The 20,150-nt window shown below is 34.2% G+C and overlaps 2 protein-coding genes across 3 annotated transcripts; both read left to right on the forward strand.

Moving 5' to 3' along the window:
- The first annotated feature begins 787 nt into the window (after positions 1-787).
- On the forward strand, positions 788-6,589 carry LOC141710891 (protein PIN-LIKES 7-like). 2 transcript variants are annotated; one of them, XM_074513388.1, is made up of 11 exons: positions 788-951; positions 2,327-2,625; positions 2,795-2,874; positions 3,054-3,178; positions 3,280-3,401; positions 3,612-3,800; positions 4,428-4,547; positions 4,770-4,870; positions 4,990-5,042; positions 5,179-5,364; positions 6,108-6,589. In XM_074513388.1, the coding sequence occupies exons 2-11, from the start codon at positions 2,491-2,493 to the stop codon at positions 6,227-6,229; spliced, it is 1,233 nt and encodes a 410-aa protein (XP_074369489.1). In that variant the 5' UTR covers positions 788-951; positions 2,327-2,490; the 3' UTR covers positions 6,230-6,589. The 2 variants fall into 2 exon arrangements, with proteins under 2 accessions (XP_074369489.1, XP_074369490.1); XM_074513389.1 differs by lacking the exon at positions 788-951 and adding an exon at positions 1,867-2,089.
- A 94-nt stretch (positions 6,590-6,683) lies between these two features.
- On the forward strand, positions 6,684-9,139 carry LOC141712812 (pentatricopeptide repeat-containing protein At2g17525, mitochondrial). Its single transcript, XM_074515885.1, has one exon. It carries the CDS (start codon positions 6,902-6,904, stop codon positions 8,768-8,770), a length of 1,869 nt encoding a protein of 622 aa, XP_074371986.1. The 5' UTR covers positions 6,684-6,901; the 3' UTR covers positions 8,771-9,139.
- Positions 9,140-20,150: the final 11,011 nt, after the last annotated feature.

The raw sequence follows: 20,150 nt of genomic DNA on the forward strand, positions 1-20,150 counted from the left end.
AGAATTCAGTGATTATAAAATTGTATAAACTATTATTGATAATACAGATAATAAAAAAAACAAAAAAAACATGTATTTAGATGTTACTTTTCATTGCTATTTAACAACTTGATACCACACATTTCAGTATCATATATTTTGGTAAATATTATATTACCTTATAAGAAATCTATACTATACTATAATAGCCGGAATATAGATAATTTGGTTCAACGGTTTGCAACGATAATTCCCTAATTTTGATTATTACAAAAATAGATAAATAGTGTTATATATCTAATAAACTACTAAATTATTAAACTACTACTAAATATAATATACTTATCCTACTAAAGTACGAATACAACTTATCCTATTATTAAAAGATATAAATAATAGTGTAATATATCTGCTAAACTACTAAATTGTTAAACTACTATAAATAGTTTATTAATTCTAATAAATTACGACCACATGTTATTCTATTATTTTTATTATAAATTTATAATTATTATATATTTATATAAATATTTTAAAAATATAATATAACTGGATAAATTAAAATTTAAAATATTAATGAGAACACGTGGTTAATAAATAAATATATGTTTCTCAGAAAAACTATAAGGGGCTAGATGTGGACAACATTTGCAGCAATTCTTAGATTTGAGAATTCTTACAAGGAATAATATGAGTATTTAATAGTAAGACATGAGTAAATACTCGAAAATAAAATAGTTTACGGAGATGCAAATATAGATAAATTTGTATTACTACAACACATGTATAATGTGTGTGAGCTTGTTTAAGCAAAAGACATTACAAATACGAAGTCCCAAAAATTGCTGAGGTGCAGACGAGTGTGTGTCTTGTCTCCCGCTTATTCCTCATCCTTCTCTTTCTCTTGTTCGTGTCTTGTCATCATCACCATCCTCTAATCAATTTCCATTCTGTCTCGCTTAATTCCCCCAGGTAATTTATATGTTTTCAATATTAATTTGCAGCTTGTATTATTTTTATGTCTTGTAATTGCTGGGAATGAACGTTTCTTCGTGTTTAATTATATACATTTCTGTACATAAATTGAAGCCATACTTTTCTGTTTGTATCTGCATGGAACTGTCCCATGCTAGCAGCCTGTTCCTAAACTCGCATCTGTACATAGGTTTTGTTTCTTTTGCTTATTGATTAGCTGATTATGTCTACATGTTGAGTAACCAGTTTATGGGTCGAAGAGTGGAACACCAGTCTAAGCTCTGATACCATGTTGAGTAACCAGCTCATTTAAAACCTCAAGGTGTTAGAGGAAGACCCCAATAATATCATATATTTAACACATTTTATACTTTTCTTGTATTACTAGTAGTTTTTTTTAAGTATAACCAGACCGAATCCAGATGAAAATTTTGTCATGATATGTTAATTGATTATTTCTCTGCTTTTTTCCTATAATTTTAGTATAACTTTTACCTCTGAAAGCCTTTTCTACAATTTTTTTATATTTTGTTCAAGAGCCGCCATGGTTTCTGGAAATGATATGTTTAATTTACTATTAAGCTTGTTTTGTTCGTGTAAGAGTTTGAATTATTAATATCCCAGTGGGAGTACTTTAATATCCTTGCTAGCCTACCTACAAGCCTATAACTCATTACAAAAGAAATATGGTTTTGTTAATTGGGACCATTTGTATTTTGGTGTCGATTTTTTCAGAGAAAAAAAAAAGGTAGAGTAGTACATTCCATTAGTATAATTCTGAAACTGTTAAGGACGATGAGTTTTCAATGTTTAGGACCATTGAAAGATGTACATGGGTTGGCTTCTTCCTTGTCAGTGGGCACTCAAGTCCTCAACCTGATTAGTTTTTACAACTTTCTTAGATTATGCAAATCATTGTTGTTTGCTTTAGAAGTTGGAGTGGAGAGTCAATATAGATTTTATGGAATGTCTGCTTGTTATCCGTTACCCGTAAAATTATGGATTTCATAGAGATTATTGTTGCATTTGGCTTTGCTTTGGTAGATCAACTGTTACCTCTGTATAACGACTCAATGAACTAGAATGAAGATGTACAAATACACAAAAGCTACTCTCTGGAAGACAATTAACAAAAGTAAGTTATAAGTATATAATCCAACTAGGAGATTAATGAATTAGTAAAGATGATGAATTAGCTACTTTAACAAAATCGTCGTAATATGCAAGATCTTGATCAAACTAGGAACTTACAGAGTTCCAATGTGAATTTCCTAATTTTTTTCTATAATGTTCTAAAATCTCTTTGTATTATACTGTTTTGTCGTTTTTGTTTTGAGAAGTCTGCTCACTTTTTCACTTTGCTACTTCTCAGGACATTCCTTCTCCAACAGACGTACTACGAATGCATATATGTAGCTTAAAGTTAAATTTACACATATAAAAGTTGAAAGAAGAGCTAGGTTGAAAGACTAAGCTGTTGACAGAACTGCGAGAAGTTCTACTTTTTTGCAAGAAGGTGGAATCGCTTAAGCAAATATGGGTTTTTTGACGCTGTTACAAGTGGCATCAATGCCAATAATGCAGATTCTAATAATAAGCATTTTAGGAGCTTTGATGGCTACTGAGTATCTTAATCTTCTTCCTGCTGCTACTCGTAGGACACTTAACAAGGTAGCCATTTCTGTGTCACTTGAATTCACACATTTTAGCCCTTACATGATGATATACATGACTAATATGCACACTTTATTAATTGTCTGTCAAATTTAATTATTTATTTCTTCTTATTAATTTCATCCTCTTTCCGATCTTAAATATATTCGTGTATGTGGAATTGCAGATCGTGTTTGTGGTGTTCACACCCTCGCTTGTGTTTACTAGTCTAGACCAGGGAGTAACCCTTCAAGACATTATCTCATGGTACTTTATTTTGTTGGTAGGCAAGACATAATATTTAGCCAGCCGCACTTGATCGTTATGTTGACTCGAATTTGAAGATTTAAATTTGGTCTTTAGATTTTGCATCTTTCCTAGTTAAATTTGTTTAAGACTTGTCATCCTAATATATTTATGTCATCTTTTCTGTTTTTCTGTTTAAGGTGGTATATGCCCATTAACACTGCACTAACCTTTCTATTTGGAGGAATTCTGGGATGGATTGTAGTTAGACTACTTAAGCCAGAACCACATCTAGAGGGTCTCATCACTGCCATGTGTTCTACAGGTATTGCAGTAGCCTTTCACCAATTTGTGTAATAATCTAAATTATAGTACAACATTTATGCAACATATATAGTCAATTGTTATGTTGTGTTTGTATAATAGGGAACTTGGGAAACATTGTCATAATAATTGTTCCTGCAATTTGCACCGAGGAAGGCAGCCCATTCGGCGATCATACGATATGCTCAAGGAACGGACTCTCTTATTCTTCTTTCTCCATGGCGGTGAGGCCTTCTCTCTGTCCAATTAAAATTTATACTTGTGGTCACTTCGTCAACCTTTTAAGAAATATGATTAACTGTCACATGATTTATTTTTTTGTTTAGTTCTCAAACAGTACATGTTTAAAGTAAATTCTTTTAAATCATTCACCATCTAGCATACTGGCTTCATATTAAGCTTGAAAAACCCAACTGACAATTCTTCATTTGCAGCTTGGTGGTTTCTTTATTTGGACTTATACTTACCAATTGATACGAAGTTCATCTATACGATTCAACTCTTTAAAGGCATCTGAAGAGGCCATAACATCACCCAATAAGGATTTAGAAGCAAATGAGAAGACTAAACTTTTAAATGGACAAGTTCAGGAGTCGGCTAAAGAGGACATAGTGAGCCAGGCAGTAAGAGCAACTCCAAGAGTTTGGTCCAAATTTGGACCGAATCTCGGTCCAAATTTGGACCGAATCTCGGTCCAAATTTGGACCGAACCCCTCTCTAACTCCAACAGTTTTGTCTAAATTTCGGTCCAAATCTCAAAATATTTATTTAATTATTTTAAGGTCTTATAATAATAAATATATTATTTTTGTATGAGGTAAGATATTATCTATATATTTTATTATCATTATTAATTACTTGTTTTATTTTAATGTTGGAATATATTCGTAAGTTGAATTCAAGAAATGCAATGATATTTATTTAGTTACGTTTAAATATTTTTTAGTTTAAATTATTATTTAAATAAATAATAATAATATCCTAATATCGGTTAATTGCATTTATAAATACCCGAAATCAAAATTTTATGTAATAAACTAAAAAAAATACATTAAAGACTATTATATTAATCTCGGTCCAAAGTCCAAATTTGGACCGAGATTTAGGCCACTTTTGGGTGAATTTGGACCGAAATCGGTCCAAATTTGGACCTTTAGGCCACTCTTGGAGTTGGCCTAAGTCTACCAAATTATGCATATTAAAAACATTGATTTTTAACTAGACATTTTACATTGTATTTCTCCTTTTAGATTGTGCCTCATGGACCAGCCAGCACTCAAAACAAGAAGCAAGAGTCACTTGGTAATAAATTTACAGGATTTATCTGCCAGATCTTAGAAGAATTGATGGCACCTCCAACCATTGGCACGGTGAGCTATAACTTATTATCTGTTAAGTATGAAATTCCTCAACAAAATCAGCACGAATATAGTGTGTCCAGATTAGAATTTGTGGATACTATATGATGATTCCTTAAAAAATGAAATGGAGCCATAATTTTTGTTAAGGACGTCAAAAGTCATTTCTAATGTAGACGGTAAATATCTGAAAGATATCAATTAGTTACTTGTCGATGTCTTTGCTGTTTTCAGATTCTTGGGTTCCTCTTCGGGACAATTCCATGGCTTAAACATATTATGATAGGTGACGAAGCGCCACTTAGAGTGATCCAGGACACTGTGAAATTACTTGGGTATGTATCATTCGGCTTCAGTTGTGGATTGTGATTATACGTCAGAAATTAGGATTCAGTTTTTCACAACTCTTAATTTGTCCAATTCGCCGCATAAGTGTAATTCATTATATATGCAGGACTGCAACCATACCTTGCATCACCCTTATACTTGGAGGTAACCTCGCCCAAGGTAAAATAGTGTCTTAGAATACACCAACACCGCCAGATTCTCATACTTTGTTAACCAACAAAGGGGTACTCTTGAAGCCCCACAGATTAATTTGAGGTACTGTTTTTGCCCTAACAAGTATATATGATGGTTTCAGGCTTACGGGAAGCAAATCTAAGACCTATGACTATTGTGGCAGTACTGTGTGTGCGATACCTAATACTACCTGTGATTGGGATTGGGGTGGTTAAAGCTGTCAGCAGCTTTGGGTGGCTTCCATCAGATCCATTGTTCCATTTTGTGCTTCTGCTTCAGTTTTGTCTACCACCTGCTATGAATATCGGTAAGGAAGTTCCCCATGGTTTATGACATATGGACTTTTGGTCCTTTATTATCACTTGTGTTTTTAAGGTTTTCTGCACTTGCAAGCAACCAAATGGTGGTAAAAAAAGTGTAATTGGAACCAAGTTATGGACACGTATACACAAATATTGTCATTCATCTCCGTACCTCAACACTATACTAATGCTTCGTTGGAGAAAATGGGATGGGAAAGAATGGATTGTAAATTTGTGGGCAGTGTTCAAGGGACAAGAAAAGATGCAAGAGTAAATGAGATGAGGGATTGCATTTTTTTATGATGAAGTTTGCAAGGCAAAATGAGTAAAACAAGAATGGAGTCGAGAAAGTGATAAAATATGACGAATATAATAGTACCCTAACCAAACAACAAATAAGGCTCGTTTTGGCTGATCCCAAATATAATGGTCATTCCTTTCATCTGCCATTTCATCATAAACTTATGCTGGGTTCTTCCGGTATTTGATTCCTTCCTGAGTGAAAACAACCCTAATAGAGTAACTATAAAACAAGTAAAAATTAAAAAAACTTGTTTTGCTGCATATCTTTGCATAGTCTTCATGCACTGAGAACGTTTAAAAACAATACAACGACATGCATTTACATGATGTAGATCTAGTGGATATAGTAAAAATATTGATATATGTACAAACACACACATCAAACTTCAAATCTATATACATACTGCAATATGAACTAATATTGCAAAACGAATTGCTGATACAGGTACGATGACTCAACTATTTGATGTGGGGCAAGCAGAGTGTTCAATCATTTTCCTCTGGACTTACTTAGTTGCAGCATTTGCACTTACAATGTGGTCAACAATTTATATGTCGATATTATAATAGTCATGACTATGACCATCTTCTGCTCCGTGAACGGGATACACCCGGTATGCTTGGTTTGGATTGGTTTAAGGTATCCTATTCACCAAAAATAGTCCTCTTTTGGAATCTGGATCCTGTCTTAGCCTATTGTTTAAAGCAACTAGATTTACGGCATTGTTACAAGTCACTGATGCATCAAAGATATGCAGGGGGTTCCTTTTCTATAATTTTCCATTCCATATATGTTGCATCCATCTGTTCAAGTTTAGATCAGGTTTGGATATTTTAGAGTGGAAATTTGAGTGTAACTGTATTTTGTGAATGCATGACATGACCAATTAAATGTTGTAAGGTGGCTTGTGCAATGTCTCTGTTTCATTAGTTATCTTTCTTTCAGTATCATTTTACATTTCACTCTAGATTTAATTCAATCAATATATATGTCGAGATGATTTCGTTTTAATCGAGATCGAACAAATACGGGGAAATTAGCTGCAAGTCGAACAAACAGGCAAAATGTTAAATATTTGAAAAATGCCTCGGAAAATCAGAAGAATAAAAAACGCAAATTTGTCTTCTGCGACTTTGCGGTCTTGAAGCTTCTCTCACAACATAAAACCTGGTTGATTCTTATGTTCTGTCTAAACTGCATATAACTTAACAAACTTAAAAATATTGTCTTAAATCTTAATGCCCCTTTTATTACATCCTTCAAAACTCCCCATTTTTCTTACCAAACCAACATTTCACATACTTTCTTTGACCTTTCAATCTAAACCCATCTCAACTAGCCCTGTTCCATCTCACCAACACATTGCCCATCTCATTCTTGATCAAAATTCACCTTCCCAAGCTATTCAAACCTTCAAATGGGCCTCAAAGTTGCCACATTTTACACACACTCAATCCACTTACAGGGCTTTAGTCCACAAGCTTTGTGTTTTTCGATGTTTCGATATTGCCCGTGAGGTGCTTGATGAAATGCCTGACTCAATTGGGGAAAACCCGGATGAGGATGTATTTGTGACTTTGATTCGTGGGTTTGGACGTGCTCGAATGATTCGGGATGTGATTAGGGTTGTTGACCTGGTTTGTAAATTTAGGAAGCCCCCGAGTTTGAAAATCTTGAATTCGATATTGGACGTTCTTGTTAAAGAAGATATCGATATAGCTAGACAATTTTATAGGAAGAAGATGGTGGGAAGTGATGTTATAGGAGATGATTACACTTTTGGGATCATGATGAAAGGGCTTTGCTTAACTAATAGGATTGCTGATGGATTTAAACTTTTGCAGATGATCAAGAACCGGGGTGTGATTCCCAATACGGTAATATATAATACATTGATTCATGCTCTTTGTAGGAATGGGAAGGTTGGGAGGGCTAGGAGTTTGATGTCGGAAATGAGGGAACCTAGTGAAGTGACGTTTAATAGAATGATATCTGCTTATTGTGGAGAAGATAATTCAGTACAAGCTCTTGTGATGTTGGAAAAATGCTTCAGCGTTGGGCTTGTTCCGGATGTTATTACTCTGACTAAGGTGGTGGAAATTTTATGCAGTAAAGGTCGTGCGCTGGAAGCTGTTGAGCTTGTAGAGACGGTGGAGAGAAAGGGAGGAATAGTTGATGTTGTGGCTTATAATACCTTGATCAAGGGATTCTCCAAATCAGGAAAAGTGAAAGTAGGACATCGGTTTTTGAAGGAGATGGAGAGAAAAGGTTGCCTACCAAATGCAGACACGTATAACATCTTAATCTCTGGGTTTTGCGAGTCTGGGATGTTGGATTCAGCTTCTGATATGTTTAATGAAATGAAGATGGTTGGGATAACCTGGAACTTTGTCACATATGACACATTGATCCGTGGTTTCTGTTCAAGGGGAAGGACTGAAGATGGATTTAAAATATTGGAGCTTATGGAAGAGAGTAAAGAGGGTTCCAGGAGACATATTAGTCCTTATAATAGTATCATATACGGTCTGTATAAGGAAAGCTGCGCAGATGAAGCACTTGAATTTCTTGCTAAGATGGAAAGGTCGTTTCCAAAAGCTGTTGATAAAAGCTTAAAGATAATAGCTTTATGCAAGTGCTACAATTTTGAGGATGCATGTGGGCTGTATGTTCAGATGAAAAGGGAAGGAGGTGTCGCAAGTGCAGTTGTATATGCTCATTTGATCCATGGATTTTGTAAATTTGGTCGTGCAAGAGAAGCATTCAACTTGATAAATGAAATGGTTGCCCATGGTTATCTACCAATTGCATCGACGTTTAATGAGCTTATTGTTGAGCTATGTAAGCAGGGGAGAGTTGAGAGTGCTTCGAAATTCCTAGAGGACATGATTGAAAGAGGTTGCTCTCCTGACCACGGAAGCTACGGTCCTGTGGTGGATGGGTTTTGCAAGAAAGGTGATTTACAGAGGGCTTTAACGCTATTCTTGCAAATGGTTGAGAAGCGCATTACTCCTGATATCTTTATCTGGAACGCGTTAGTTGTATCTATTACTCAAAAGAATGCATGGTTAGGGAACAGGAATATATCGTTGGCAAGTTTTAGCTAAATTTTTTTTTTGAAACATGCGAATTTTGATTCATGTCAATCAATATTCACCAACGTTCTAAGGCTCTGGGGAAAACAATCCAGTCAAACTTTTTCTGATTCAGAGCTTACCTCCCATCTAGCAACATACTGCTAAAATGAATACAACTAAAAAACCTGAGCATACTGCTTAACTTCTCTCTGTCACTGTAGAACAGAAAAATTGGGGATGCTCCTGCTTTATTTTGTTTTGTTTAACTGTACTTCCTAGGTTTAACGCATCAGATTCCAGAACAATCTTATCGAAACTCAGCCTCCAAGCTACTCCTGCCATTTCCTGTAGCCAATTGACACCTATTCTCTTTAACGCTGCTGCAAAAATTCTCCCGGACTCATCTCTAACTACCACACCAAAGCTAACACCCTCATTGTTGTAAAGGTGTGCATTCATATTTACCTTAAGACAAACCACAGGAGGAGGAGACAATGAAGAGGCTGAACGAATATTAGTGATTTGAGGGAAATATACTAATCTTTATTAATAAGCGTGAAATTTGGTGCTAAAAGTTATAAAATACCAAATTTTAGTACTTACTATTCTCAATAAACTTTATTTTTAACACAAATCGACTTCTATTATTTGTAAATTTTATTTTCTTTTTAGTTACTGTTTATCCAATTGTCTGTTTATTTTATAAAATAAAAATATTTTTTAAATGATTTGTAAATTATATTTAAAATTTATTAAGATACGTTAAATTAAGGAAAATAACTTATATTTATTTTTAATTTTAGAAAAACTACAAACTACTAACACGAATTGATTTATATTCTTTGTAAACTTTATTTATTTATAAATTATATTAAATATTTATTAAGTTATGTTAAATTAAGTAAAATAACATATATTTACTTTTATTTTGAAAAACTACTAATTACAAAATAAACTATTAACACGAATTGACTTCTATTCTCGGTAAACTTTATTTTCTATAGTATAATTTTAAAAATAATTAAATAATAGCAAATGACTTTAGTAATATTTATAATCTTTTAAACTGAAAATTATTGATTTAACGATTGTATTTGTTACTGTCCATCACAACGTTTATTTAATTTAAATTAAAAAACATATTTTAACAGTAATAAATTTATGGGCTGTATTTAGATTATATTAAGTAATATTAAATTAAATTTAATAACATCTATTTACTTTTAATTTGTAAATTAATTTGTATCGATAATTAAGCAATATTAAATAAACTATATTGAAAAGACTAATTATAAAATAATTATCAAATTATTTTAATTAATATTAAATTATCTAAAGAACAGATATTTGGTTCATAAAATAGAGATACAATTCGTTTAACAAAAATTAAATTAATATGCTAGATTTCTATATCAAGTAAAACAATGCAAAACTAGAATTATAGTGGAAAATTTCATAACTGATTCGATTCTTTTTAACCACATAACTATTTTTTGCAAGTACCAATTTAATATTAATATTAATATATTAAATTTAATTTGTGTTTCGCACGGATTATGAATAATCCTCTACAAATATTAATTCGATATTTTTAATCTCGGATCCGTGTTTAGCACGGGTTATCAACTATCTATACTAATAAGAAAACCATGTTTATGTCCTAAATATTGGTACTTACTAAAAAATTATGCGACTATTTTTAAAATTTTAGGTAATAAAATCTTAACTGACAAAAATTAACTTCTACTCTCTGTAAATTTTATTCCCTTCAATTTTTATTTTTTGCTAAACATCCAAGCGTCAGTTTACTTTAAAATAATCGTATTAATAAGTTAACATGTCAGATTTATATAAATAAATAATTAGGTGCGCATAACTAAAACTATACGGTGAAATTTTAGAGTTACATTTAAATTCGATTTTTTAACTACATATTTTAACATCATTTTATATAGAGATAAATGCACTTTGCACCCTTAAACAAAGTTGAAAAAACAATTTTGTACCAGAACTTTCAGAAATACAACTTGCACCCCTCAACTTCAACTTACTAATTCAGTATGCACCCTTTTGCAGATTATAATTAAAATAATAAGGGGTAAAAAGGGAACTTTATTTTAAAATGTAAATAAATTTTAGTTGGAATTTCAAAAATAAGTTAAAATATTTATAAAAATGATTTCTTGTATATTAAATATTAATATTGATCAGAATATTTTCATTAAATGCACTTTAAAATCATAACGACGTCAAAGACTTTAAAATGAAATAATTACATTAAATTAAATATATATAAAAAATATATATATATAATTATTTTGAATTTAATTTTGGTGGAATTATATAATTTTTGGCATTAATAATATTACTAAAATTCAAAACTCAACTATATAATATTATTCAAAAAATTTAAAGATATTATTTTATAGCTATAATAATAAATTCAATTTTTAGTATAATCTGAAAAATAAAAAAATTAGTTTAGTTAATATTTTACTGAAATTCCCATTCTACCCCTTACTTTTTTAATAATAACCGTCGAAGGGGTGCTTTCTGAATTGGCAGGTTGAAGTTGAGGGGTGCAAACTGAGTTTCCAATACTATTGATACACATTTGTTTATGAAACAAAATAGGAGGGTGCAAAGTGCAATTTTCTCTTTTATATATTATATTTAGATATGTATTTTGTATGGACTATGAGTTTCAGTTTTATATAAATAATAATGTGATACTATTATCTCTGTGCTTTGCATGAGTTTTCAACAGTTATTCTAAAGATGGCTACGCGTACATAAATTTAAAAATACTCTACTGTAATAAACGTATAGAGTACACACTAGACCTGACAAAATGGGTCTGAATTTGAAGAACCGAACCGAAATTTATGAAACCGAGATCCGATCCGAGATTCGAATCATACAATCCGATAATTATCTGAAATTCGATTTGAACCGATTCAAAAAATATCTGAACCGAAAATTTAACCGGAAATGATCTGAAATACAAATCTGATTATAACCTTGAACCGATTAAAACCGAATAATATATTACCTGAACCGAATATGACCCGAAATAAGCAAAATTTATACTTTAAACAATTTTATGTTTATGATATCATACTTATTTAATCATATTCTTTTGTAAAAGTACATTATATTACATTAAAAATACTAAATTAAATAAAAAGGATATTTTTTGAATCTCAAAAATTTTAAAAATAAATAAGTTATGATCCGAAAATATCCGACCGAATTTGATCCGAACATAATTTTGTCCAAATTTTAATCTGAATTAGACCCGAACCGAATCACATCCGATCCGATCCGAATGGTCTTCAAATATATCATAATTCGAAAGTAGATCCGATCCAAAATTGATCCGATCTGAAACCGAACCGTTTATTCGAATTGCCAGGTCTAGTACACACTATGAAGGATGGAGCTTAGAGTAAAAATAAAGAACGGAACTTTGTTCATTTCAATATTTAACTATTTGGTTCAACCCTCAATATACATACAGTCCCACTTGTGTGCTAGGTAAATTGTATTACACAAAACCCATCTACTCCAAGAAAATTTGATATACATTGGGAATAATTTAACTATTGACCAGTACCTACAATAAATCTATAGACTGCCAAACCTGACAAAGAACAGCCGACTGCATAAGCACAAGATAATTAATTCAACAGACTAAAAAGCTTTACAACTATCAGTCTCTCCTTGGACTTCCACTCCCAGCTGGCGACTTTAATGGGTCACTCGATCCAGATGGAACTGTGTCATCGAATGATATTGGGAAACTTCAGTTATGATCATTGTCACTAGTGCTTGCCATGGAGTGAAACCTAGTGAATGTATCATCTTCTGGAAAGACAGGATTGCACCTGTTGGAATTTTATTAATTTAAACTTATGCTGAAATAAATTAGTTTGGTATTTAATTTAGTTGAATAAGTCTCCAGATAGTGGAGATAATCCAGGAGAGTGCCAACGTTTGTGAGTAGTTGTTGGACTCAGTTTCTGTAACTTCCTAGTTTGTAGGCACTAGTTTGTTTTCAGCTTTCCTTATTTATTTTGTAACTGGCTTGGAGTAAATCAATCAATACATACGATAGTTTCCTCCGGATAACTTTTCAACTTATTTACATATTTCATAAGCTTACTCACTACATTTTGGTTTCGGTTATTATAGGTATGTGCGTGCCTAAAATACAACCTAGAAACACGAGTGTACAGATGAAAACGTCAAAAACAAAGGAAGGTTTTGTTGGTCTAAGCTACCCACTGCTTACCAAGAGCAAGTACACAGTATGGTCCTTGAAGATGAAAGTCTTCATGAAAGCACAAGGAGTTTGGGATGCGATTGAGCCAAAGGATCCCAAGAACCCGCAGATGAGAAGACGGTACAGGTAGTCCTTGCAGCAATTTATCAAGGTGTTCCAGATGACATTTTGTTGACCATAGCTGAGAAAGAAACGGCCAAGGAAGCGTGGGACGCGATAAAGACATTGTGTATGGGTGCGGAGCGAGTAAAAGAAGCAAAAGTGCAGACGCTAAGAGCAGAATTCGAGTCCCTTGTGATGAAGGAGACAGAACAGGTGGATGATTTCTGTATGAAGCTGAGCGGGATTGTGACCAACATACGGGTGTTGGGAGAGACGATGGAGGAAGCGAGTGTAGTGAGAAAGATTTTACGAGCTGTGCCAGATAAATTTCTCCAGATTGCCTCAAATATTGAGCAATTCGGAGACATGAAAGAAATGACGGTTGAAGAAGTCGTGGGTTGGTTGAAGGCACACGAGGAAAGGATGAAAATCAAAACAAAAAATGTGAGTGGACAACTCCTTCTTACACAAGAAGAATGGGCAAAGAAATCAAACAAGGCATGGACATTTTTTCAAGGACATAGAACCAGAGGTGGACATGGTTTTCGTGGGCGAGGTAGAGGAAACTTTCGAAACTACGAAGGGGGCATGGGTCAGCAACAGCAACAGATCAAGCAGGAGGGAACAAATCAAAATGTTAACCCGACTCGAGATCGAAGCACTGTCAAGTGCTTTAATTGTAATGTGTATGGTTGATAAGTGGCATTTTATACCACTTAGAACGTCTTATAATGGCTTGAATTGATGTCTTGAAATCAAGTATTTTGTGTATTTGATGCGTTTTTCTAGTGTTTGTGCATTCCAGGGTATTACTTGTGTTTGAGGGGAGATTTCATCAGGAATAAGCCTAAGTATGTGCTTGGCATTGCAAGTGGGAAGTTAGGAGCAGAACGCAGCAGAAAACGGGAGCAAATTAATAAATTTTCCAGTGAGGTGCTGGGCGCCCGCTCAGCCTGGCTGGGCGGCCGCTCAGGAAGCTGGGCGCCCGCTCAGGATTGCTGGGCGGCCGCTCAGGGTCGTAAAATAAGATACTGATTTTTAGACTCTTGATTCTGTTGGACTTCCGACTTCTGAGATAGCTGGGACTTGTGGGGCTTCTATATAAGTAGTTTTCAGAGACGTTTCACGTGTGGAGAATCGTGGTATCAATCGAGGAGCAAGGAGAGAAGGAAGAAGACCGTTTTAGCACATCGCAACGAAGAAGAGGAAGTATAGTTTTCTTGTTATTCTTTTATTCATTGTATCAGTGGATGCTAGTTTTCTTTACTTTGAACCTTATTACTCTTGTGACGTACTCTGGTTTTATATAAGTATTTTTATTAGTTATTCTCGTGTGTTATTATCATGTTTTCATATGAACCCATGGTGACGATGAGTTCAATCATGGGCTAATCGTGATCATAGGATCGTAACGGATTTACTATGGAATTTTTTAGCTAGTTGTTTAATACCTTAGTGTGTAATGATTGTATGATATCTAGTATAGGTTGTGCTTATTCGTCTTATGTGCGTCGCGAACATATAAGATAGGGTGTTAATCTCTTGTGAAGCGACAGTGGATCTTGAGGTTTAGAACTTGCCATGCTAGCATAGGTGTAATAACCCCAAAATTTTTGAACTTTTAGTAACCCTTATGAATAGTGTTTTGCTGATTATGCTGAATAAGAAAACTTTCCATGCCACACTATGTAGGGGTTCTTCTATTGTTATTCTGAGATCTTATTAGTACTTTATATGGGATATAAGTGTATGTAAAGATCGTCAGAATCCAAATTCGAACACTTTAATTTTTCCCGAAAATCCACCAGATACCGAAAGAATTGAGTATAAGGGAACAGGATAAAAAGGATTTAAATTCAAGGATTATAAGAGAGGATCATAAAAGGAACATAATGTATTGAGAAAGGTTAAGGGAACACAAGTAATGAGCTCCCGGGTATGATCCCTCAAACGATAAACGAGAACGAAAGTTAAGCGAACCGTATAACAGATCAGCGGTCATTAGCCAAGTAACTAGAAGCTAATCAAAGAGGTTAGTGAGGATGATGTCATCAAACCAATAAGAAGAGGACAAGCATGGGAAGATGACATAAGATTGATGACCTAAGCATGACCAAAAAGGAAGGAAGTGTGGTTGATTATTAACCACACAATTTTACATGGTTAAAAGGGTAATTAAACAAAACAAAAACCTAGCAACCAAGCAAAACAAATCACAAACACAAAAACACATCTTGACTTCATTTCAAGCAACAAAGCTCTCGGCTTTTCTTCTTTTTCAAAGAGGAAAATTTCAAAATTCAAGATCCAACCATTGTTAAATTGCAAGGTAATTATCCAAGATTCCTTATGATTAGTTATGGCTATCCTAGGAGTTTAAGCTCCAAATTCGTTCACAATCTCTTTCAATAAATCATTTAAGAAGAGAGTGAATAGTGTTTTCAAGAAATTTAAATTGTTTGATCTTGTGTTTTTGGTTACATGAAGCTTTGGTAAGGACTTTCAAGGGTGATTCCAAGCTCCTTAGTTACTCTCACTCACCAAGGAAGGTATAATCTCTTAACCTAGCATTGTTATTGAATATTAAGAGCTTATTATGAGTAGGATAGTTCATGAGAAGCATGGTGATTGAATATGAAGAGATTAGTTGGTTTTGTGATGTTTTTGGAGTTGTAAAGTTTGGTTATTAGTTAATGAACTTAAGAATAGTTTTAGTTCATGTTTGAGAATAATATAAATTGGAGAACTTGAGGTGTTGGGGCTGTTTTAGTAATGTATGGATGGAGTTTGGTTGTATTGTTGAATTGTGATTGAATTGTGGTTGATTTGGAGTAGGATAAAATTTGGTAATCGCGTAAACATAGCCGTCGTAATGTCCGATTTACTTTAGACTGTTTTGTTCTTAACATCAGGACCCGATAACTCACTGTTAGGTTTTGACCATTGCCATGATTAGATAGTTCATGTTACGAGCTTCGTTTTGATATGTGGTTCGTTTGAATCCGATGTACGGTTTAGGAGAAACGACCGTTTTAAGTAACGGCGTTTCGCGAACGAACCATTACCCCTCGCCTTACATTGAAACATAGGTTAAAGACCTTCAAGGACTAATTGGAGTATAAGACAATTATGTAAAGTGGGTTAGGCATTTGGTAGGAGACTCGTTAAAGAATCGCCTTAAAACTCTTAATGGTTAATTTATTAAAAATGGTGGAGCCGAGGGTACTCGAGCGACTTAAGTGAATCGTTAAGCGCAAAAGCGAACGTTACGGTCTAATTGGTTAAAGTATAGATTCATAAGCGACTTTGGTTTAATTCCAACTTATATGTTGTTTATAGGTTGCCAGACTCGTCCCAAGCCATTTATCACCCCCAGTCGCTCAGGCAAGTTTTCTACCCGTTATACTGTTGTTGTGATGTATACATATGTATATGCATTATCTTGTGATAGATGCATGGTGGTTAATTAGCAAATCTTGCGATATATTGGAGCATGTGATATGGTATATATGCATGTCTGTTTCGTAATCTTGATATATATCTGTCGATTCAAATGCTTATTAGTTGCATAATACCTATGCTAGAGATAAACAGTAATTGCGTATACCCTTAGTATAGGGGACCCAAAGGTGAATATTTTCTAAAACCGGGAGTCGATGTTCCCGAGTATAATATATATTTATATATATATATATAGTTTTCAAAACTATGAATCGAATAAGGTTTATTCGATAACTTTATTTTTATTAATGAATATTATTTTGAATATTCATTCGAGGACATATGACTCCGTTTATTTTATTTAATGAATATTATTTTTGAATATTCATTCGAGGACTTATGACTCCGCTTATTTACTAAATAATATTCTTTATTTTATTAAAGAATAATGTTTCGATAATCAAACTTATTTTCGATTATTCAAATAAAGATCATACTTTCGTATAAGTATATCTTTGGTAATTGTATTCATTTCAAGTATGGGTTTTAAAACTCCTACCTCGATTATTTTTATAAGGATCATCCTTATGGGAATATTATTTAAATAATAATATTCAGATACTTTCTAACATATCGGGACTGATTTATTTTATTAAATCAGCGTTACTCTAAACATTCTTTAAAATGTTTTCGAGTCTTCAAAATGATTTTAAAAGTTAGGGCGGATCCCAAAACTCATTTTTATATTTAAGATCCTCCTTTCGAAGGGGAATTAATACTCGCTAAAAACCTGAGGGATCCGGCTCTGTGGTGTGTTTTATATTCGTAACAAGGTTGCTATTTTGATAAAAGAGTTTTTGATTACTTACCCAACACTCGGGAAGTAAAATTCTTGGAACAAGTTAATCCATTAACAGGCATCGCCTGGGAAATATCGGTGAGTTTTCCTTTCCAACTAGATACGACTTTTTGGTGGAGTCGTATCAACAAGTTTCTACTTGGGGAAAGGGGGGATGAGCTTTACGTTTCAGAGTCATGGATTTCATCTAAACTAGGAGTTGCGTAAGTGGTCGAGTGGCGCCGGCCCAGCCTAATTATATTGGCCCAAATGGCCTGGAAGTTCCGCTAAGACGGTCCATTCCTTAGAAAGGCTACGGCTGGGCGATTGTTGAGTGTTGGCAGGGTCGAGTTTTCAAAATGATGTTTCCATCAAATGAAGTATCTCGTAACTTCATTTCTTTTGAATGATATTTCAAAGATTGATTTTATACAAGTTATGCCTTGTAGCTCCATATATGTGATGAACTATTTATACCTTGAACGGTGGTAGTTCAAGTAGTATTCGGAAAGGATATAAGTATATTGGAGTATCTTGTAACTTCATCCTTTCAACTTATGTCTAGTAAATAATTATCTTATGCATGACAAAGATTTTCAGAAAAATGTTGAGACAAGGTTAGATATATGAGATCACCTTGCAACGATATTTTTATACAGTTATAAACTGGAACTCTGTGTATATTATACATGGCAGAGGATTTCAAAGAATTTGAAAAGTATATAAGTATATATACAGAATATTTTGCGACTTCGTCGCATTAAGAGGTTAAACTTGGTTCATTTCTTCTTGACCAAGACTTTCATGAGTACTATGAGAATGCTCATATATTGTTAATTATTATGCATATTATTTCGGTGGGCTTGTTGCTCACCCTTGCTTTCTTCTCTCATCACACAACATCAGATAGAAAAGATGAACATGACCAAGCTTCCAATTTGCAAGCGGTTAGGAAATGTTTCGCAGTTTTCTGGAAGCATTGATGCCGCCGTAGCTGAGGTAGGAACTACCAATAGGCTAGGCTTCAACTATTGATGAACCAGACTTATGTATATTATGAATTATAATAATGGCAAAGAATATGTAAATTATTCAGAAACCCTTTTGAGGTGAAATGGTTTATAATTGTGGAATAAATGACTTGTGTTATTTTTGGTTTTCATCTCTGAGACTATAACTTGTGGTGTGTGTGTGTATTGTGGGGTCACAGTACGCAGTAGTTGGTTGATTGTTAAGGTTAAGTATTATTAAGGGAAATGAAACTCGTGACAACCCGGATCCCTGATCCCGGATCTGGGGGTGTTACAGAAATGGTATCAGAGCTAAGCGTTATAAACCTCAGAGATGATGTGACGTTAAGATAATAAGTTCACTAAGATAATAAGAACTCTTTCCAAGTTCATAGTCGGGCTACCTAACGTAGTATTGACAGTTAAAACCCTTATGGGAACCCTTATAAATATGGTGATAGAAGCGTAGTTCGTTATCGTATACGGTAGCGGGACTCCGAACCCTGAGGTTGAGGAGCAACAGCGCGATGATATTTTATTACTAATTGGAGATCGGATTGTGGATCCGATAGAGCGTCCTAACGCAGGACCGGATGATGTTCATATTGAGGACATAGCGGTTGAGGACGTTGTCCTAGAAGGGATTGTTGCTGAGGAGGATCCCGTGGAGGATCCTAACCAGAATGAATAAAGGAACACTGAGGAATTGATGACCATGGTTAGGGCGACTACCAGAGGTAGGATTGGCCGGTCACTACCGGAGGTTCGTTCAAGTTTATAAAGATAGTAGCCCCTTTAACGCGACTTACTCATAAGACTGAGAAGTTCGAATGGACAGAGAAATGCGAGAACAACTTTTAAGAACTAAAGAAAAGGTTGGTGACGACCCCTATGTTGGCGTTGCCGGATGGAAAAAGGAGATTTTGTGATGTGTAGTGACGCTTCACATAAGGAATTAGGGTGCTTCTTATACAGCACAACAAGGTAATCGCGTACGCGTCAAGACAATTAAGGGAATATAAAATTCGATATCCCCACCCATGAGCTTGGGCTCGTGGCAATAGTTTTGCCATAAAGATTGGAGGCACTAATTGTATGGAGAGAAGTGCGAGATTTACACAAGCCATAAGTGCTCTAGTGCATTTTCACGTAGAAAGAGCTCAACATGTGCCAGAGGAGGTGGTTAGAGCTAATCAAGGATTACGATTATGAGATTCTTTATCATCCAGGGAAAGCCAAAATGGTGGCTAATGCCCTTAGTATAAAGGAGAGACCCAAGATGAAAATGTCTTTGGGAGAGTTGATAAGAGATTTTGAGAAAATGGAAATAGAAGTAAAGGTAACCGGAGCCGATACCGAAACGTTGTTTGAGATTGCAATACAGCCCGAATTATCGAAAAAGAACATATTGTGCCAAGAAAAAGTGATGAATGAAGGCAGAGAGTCAATGACTGGAGAAGAGATTAATACCAAGAAAGATGATAAGGGAATAACGAGGTATTCCTAGAGAATTTGGGTTCCAAACATTTAAGAGCGTAAGGACTGGATCTTAGATGAAATCCATAGCTCGAGGAATAAGATTTAGGGCAAACCCCGAATATGATAGTCAGGGAGGTTGCCATTAAGAAAGAAGGAGCCCATAATATAATGAAGTGGAAAACAAGGATTTTTAACGTATAAGATAACCCCAAGTATGGGAGAAGGATGAAACATTTCATACTAAGGAAACAGAAA

This window comes from Apium graveolens, chromosome 3, assembly GCF_009905375.1.
Source record: "Apium graveolens cultivar Ventura chromosome 3, ASM990537v1, whole genome shotgun sequence".
NCBI classification, from domain to species: domain Eukaryota; kingdom Viridiplantae; phylum Streptophyta; class Magnoliopsida; order Apiales; family Apiaceae; genus Apium; species Apium graveolens.

What these genes read in the sequence shown, in the direction of transcription:
- LOC141710891 (XM_074513388.1), top strand. Translation starts at nt 2,491, where the DNA reads ATGGGTTTTTTGACGCTGTTACAAGTGGCATCAATGCCAATAATGCAG. An exon ending in CACTGCCATGTGTTCTACAG is followed by an intron (nt 3,179 to 3,279) that starts GTATTGCAGTAG and finishes TTTGTATAATAG; the next exon opens with GGAACTTGGGAAACATTGTC. An exon ending in TGGAGGTAACCTCGCCCAAG is followed by an intron (nt 5,043 to 5,178) that starts GTAAAATAGTGT and finishes TGATGGTTTCAG; the next exon opens with GCTTACGGGAAGCAAATCTA.
- LOC141712812 (XM_074515885.1), top strand. Translation starts at nt 6,902, where the DNA reads ATGCCCCTTTTATTACATCCTTCAAAACTCCCCATTTTTCTTACCAAA.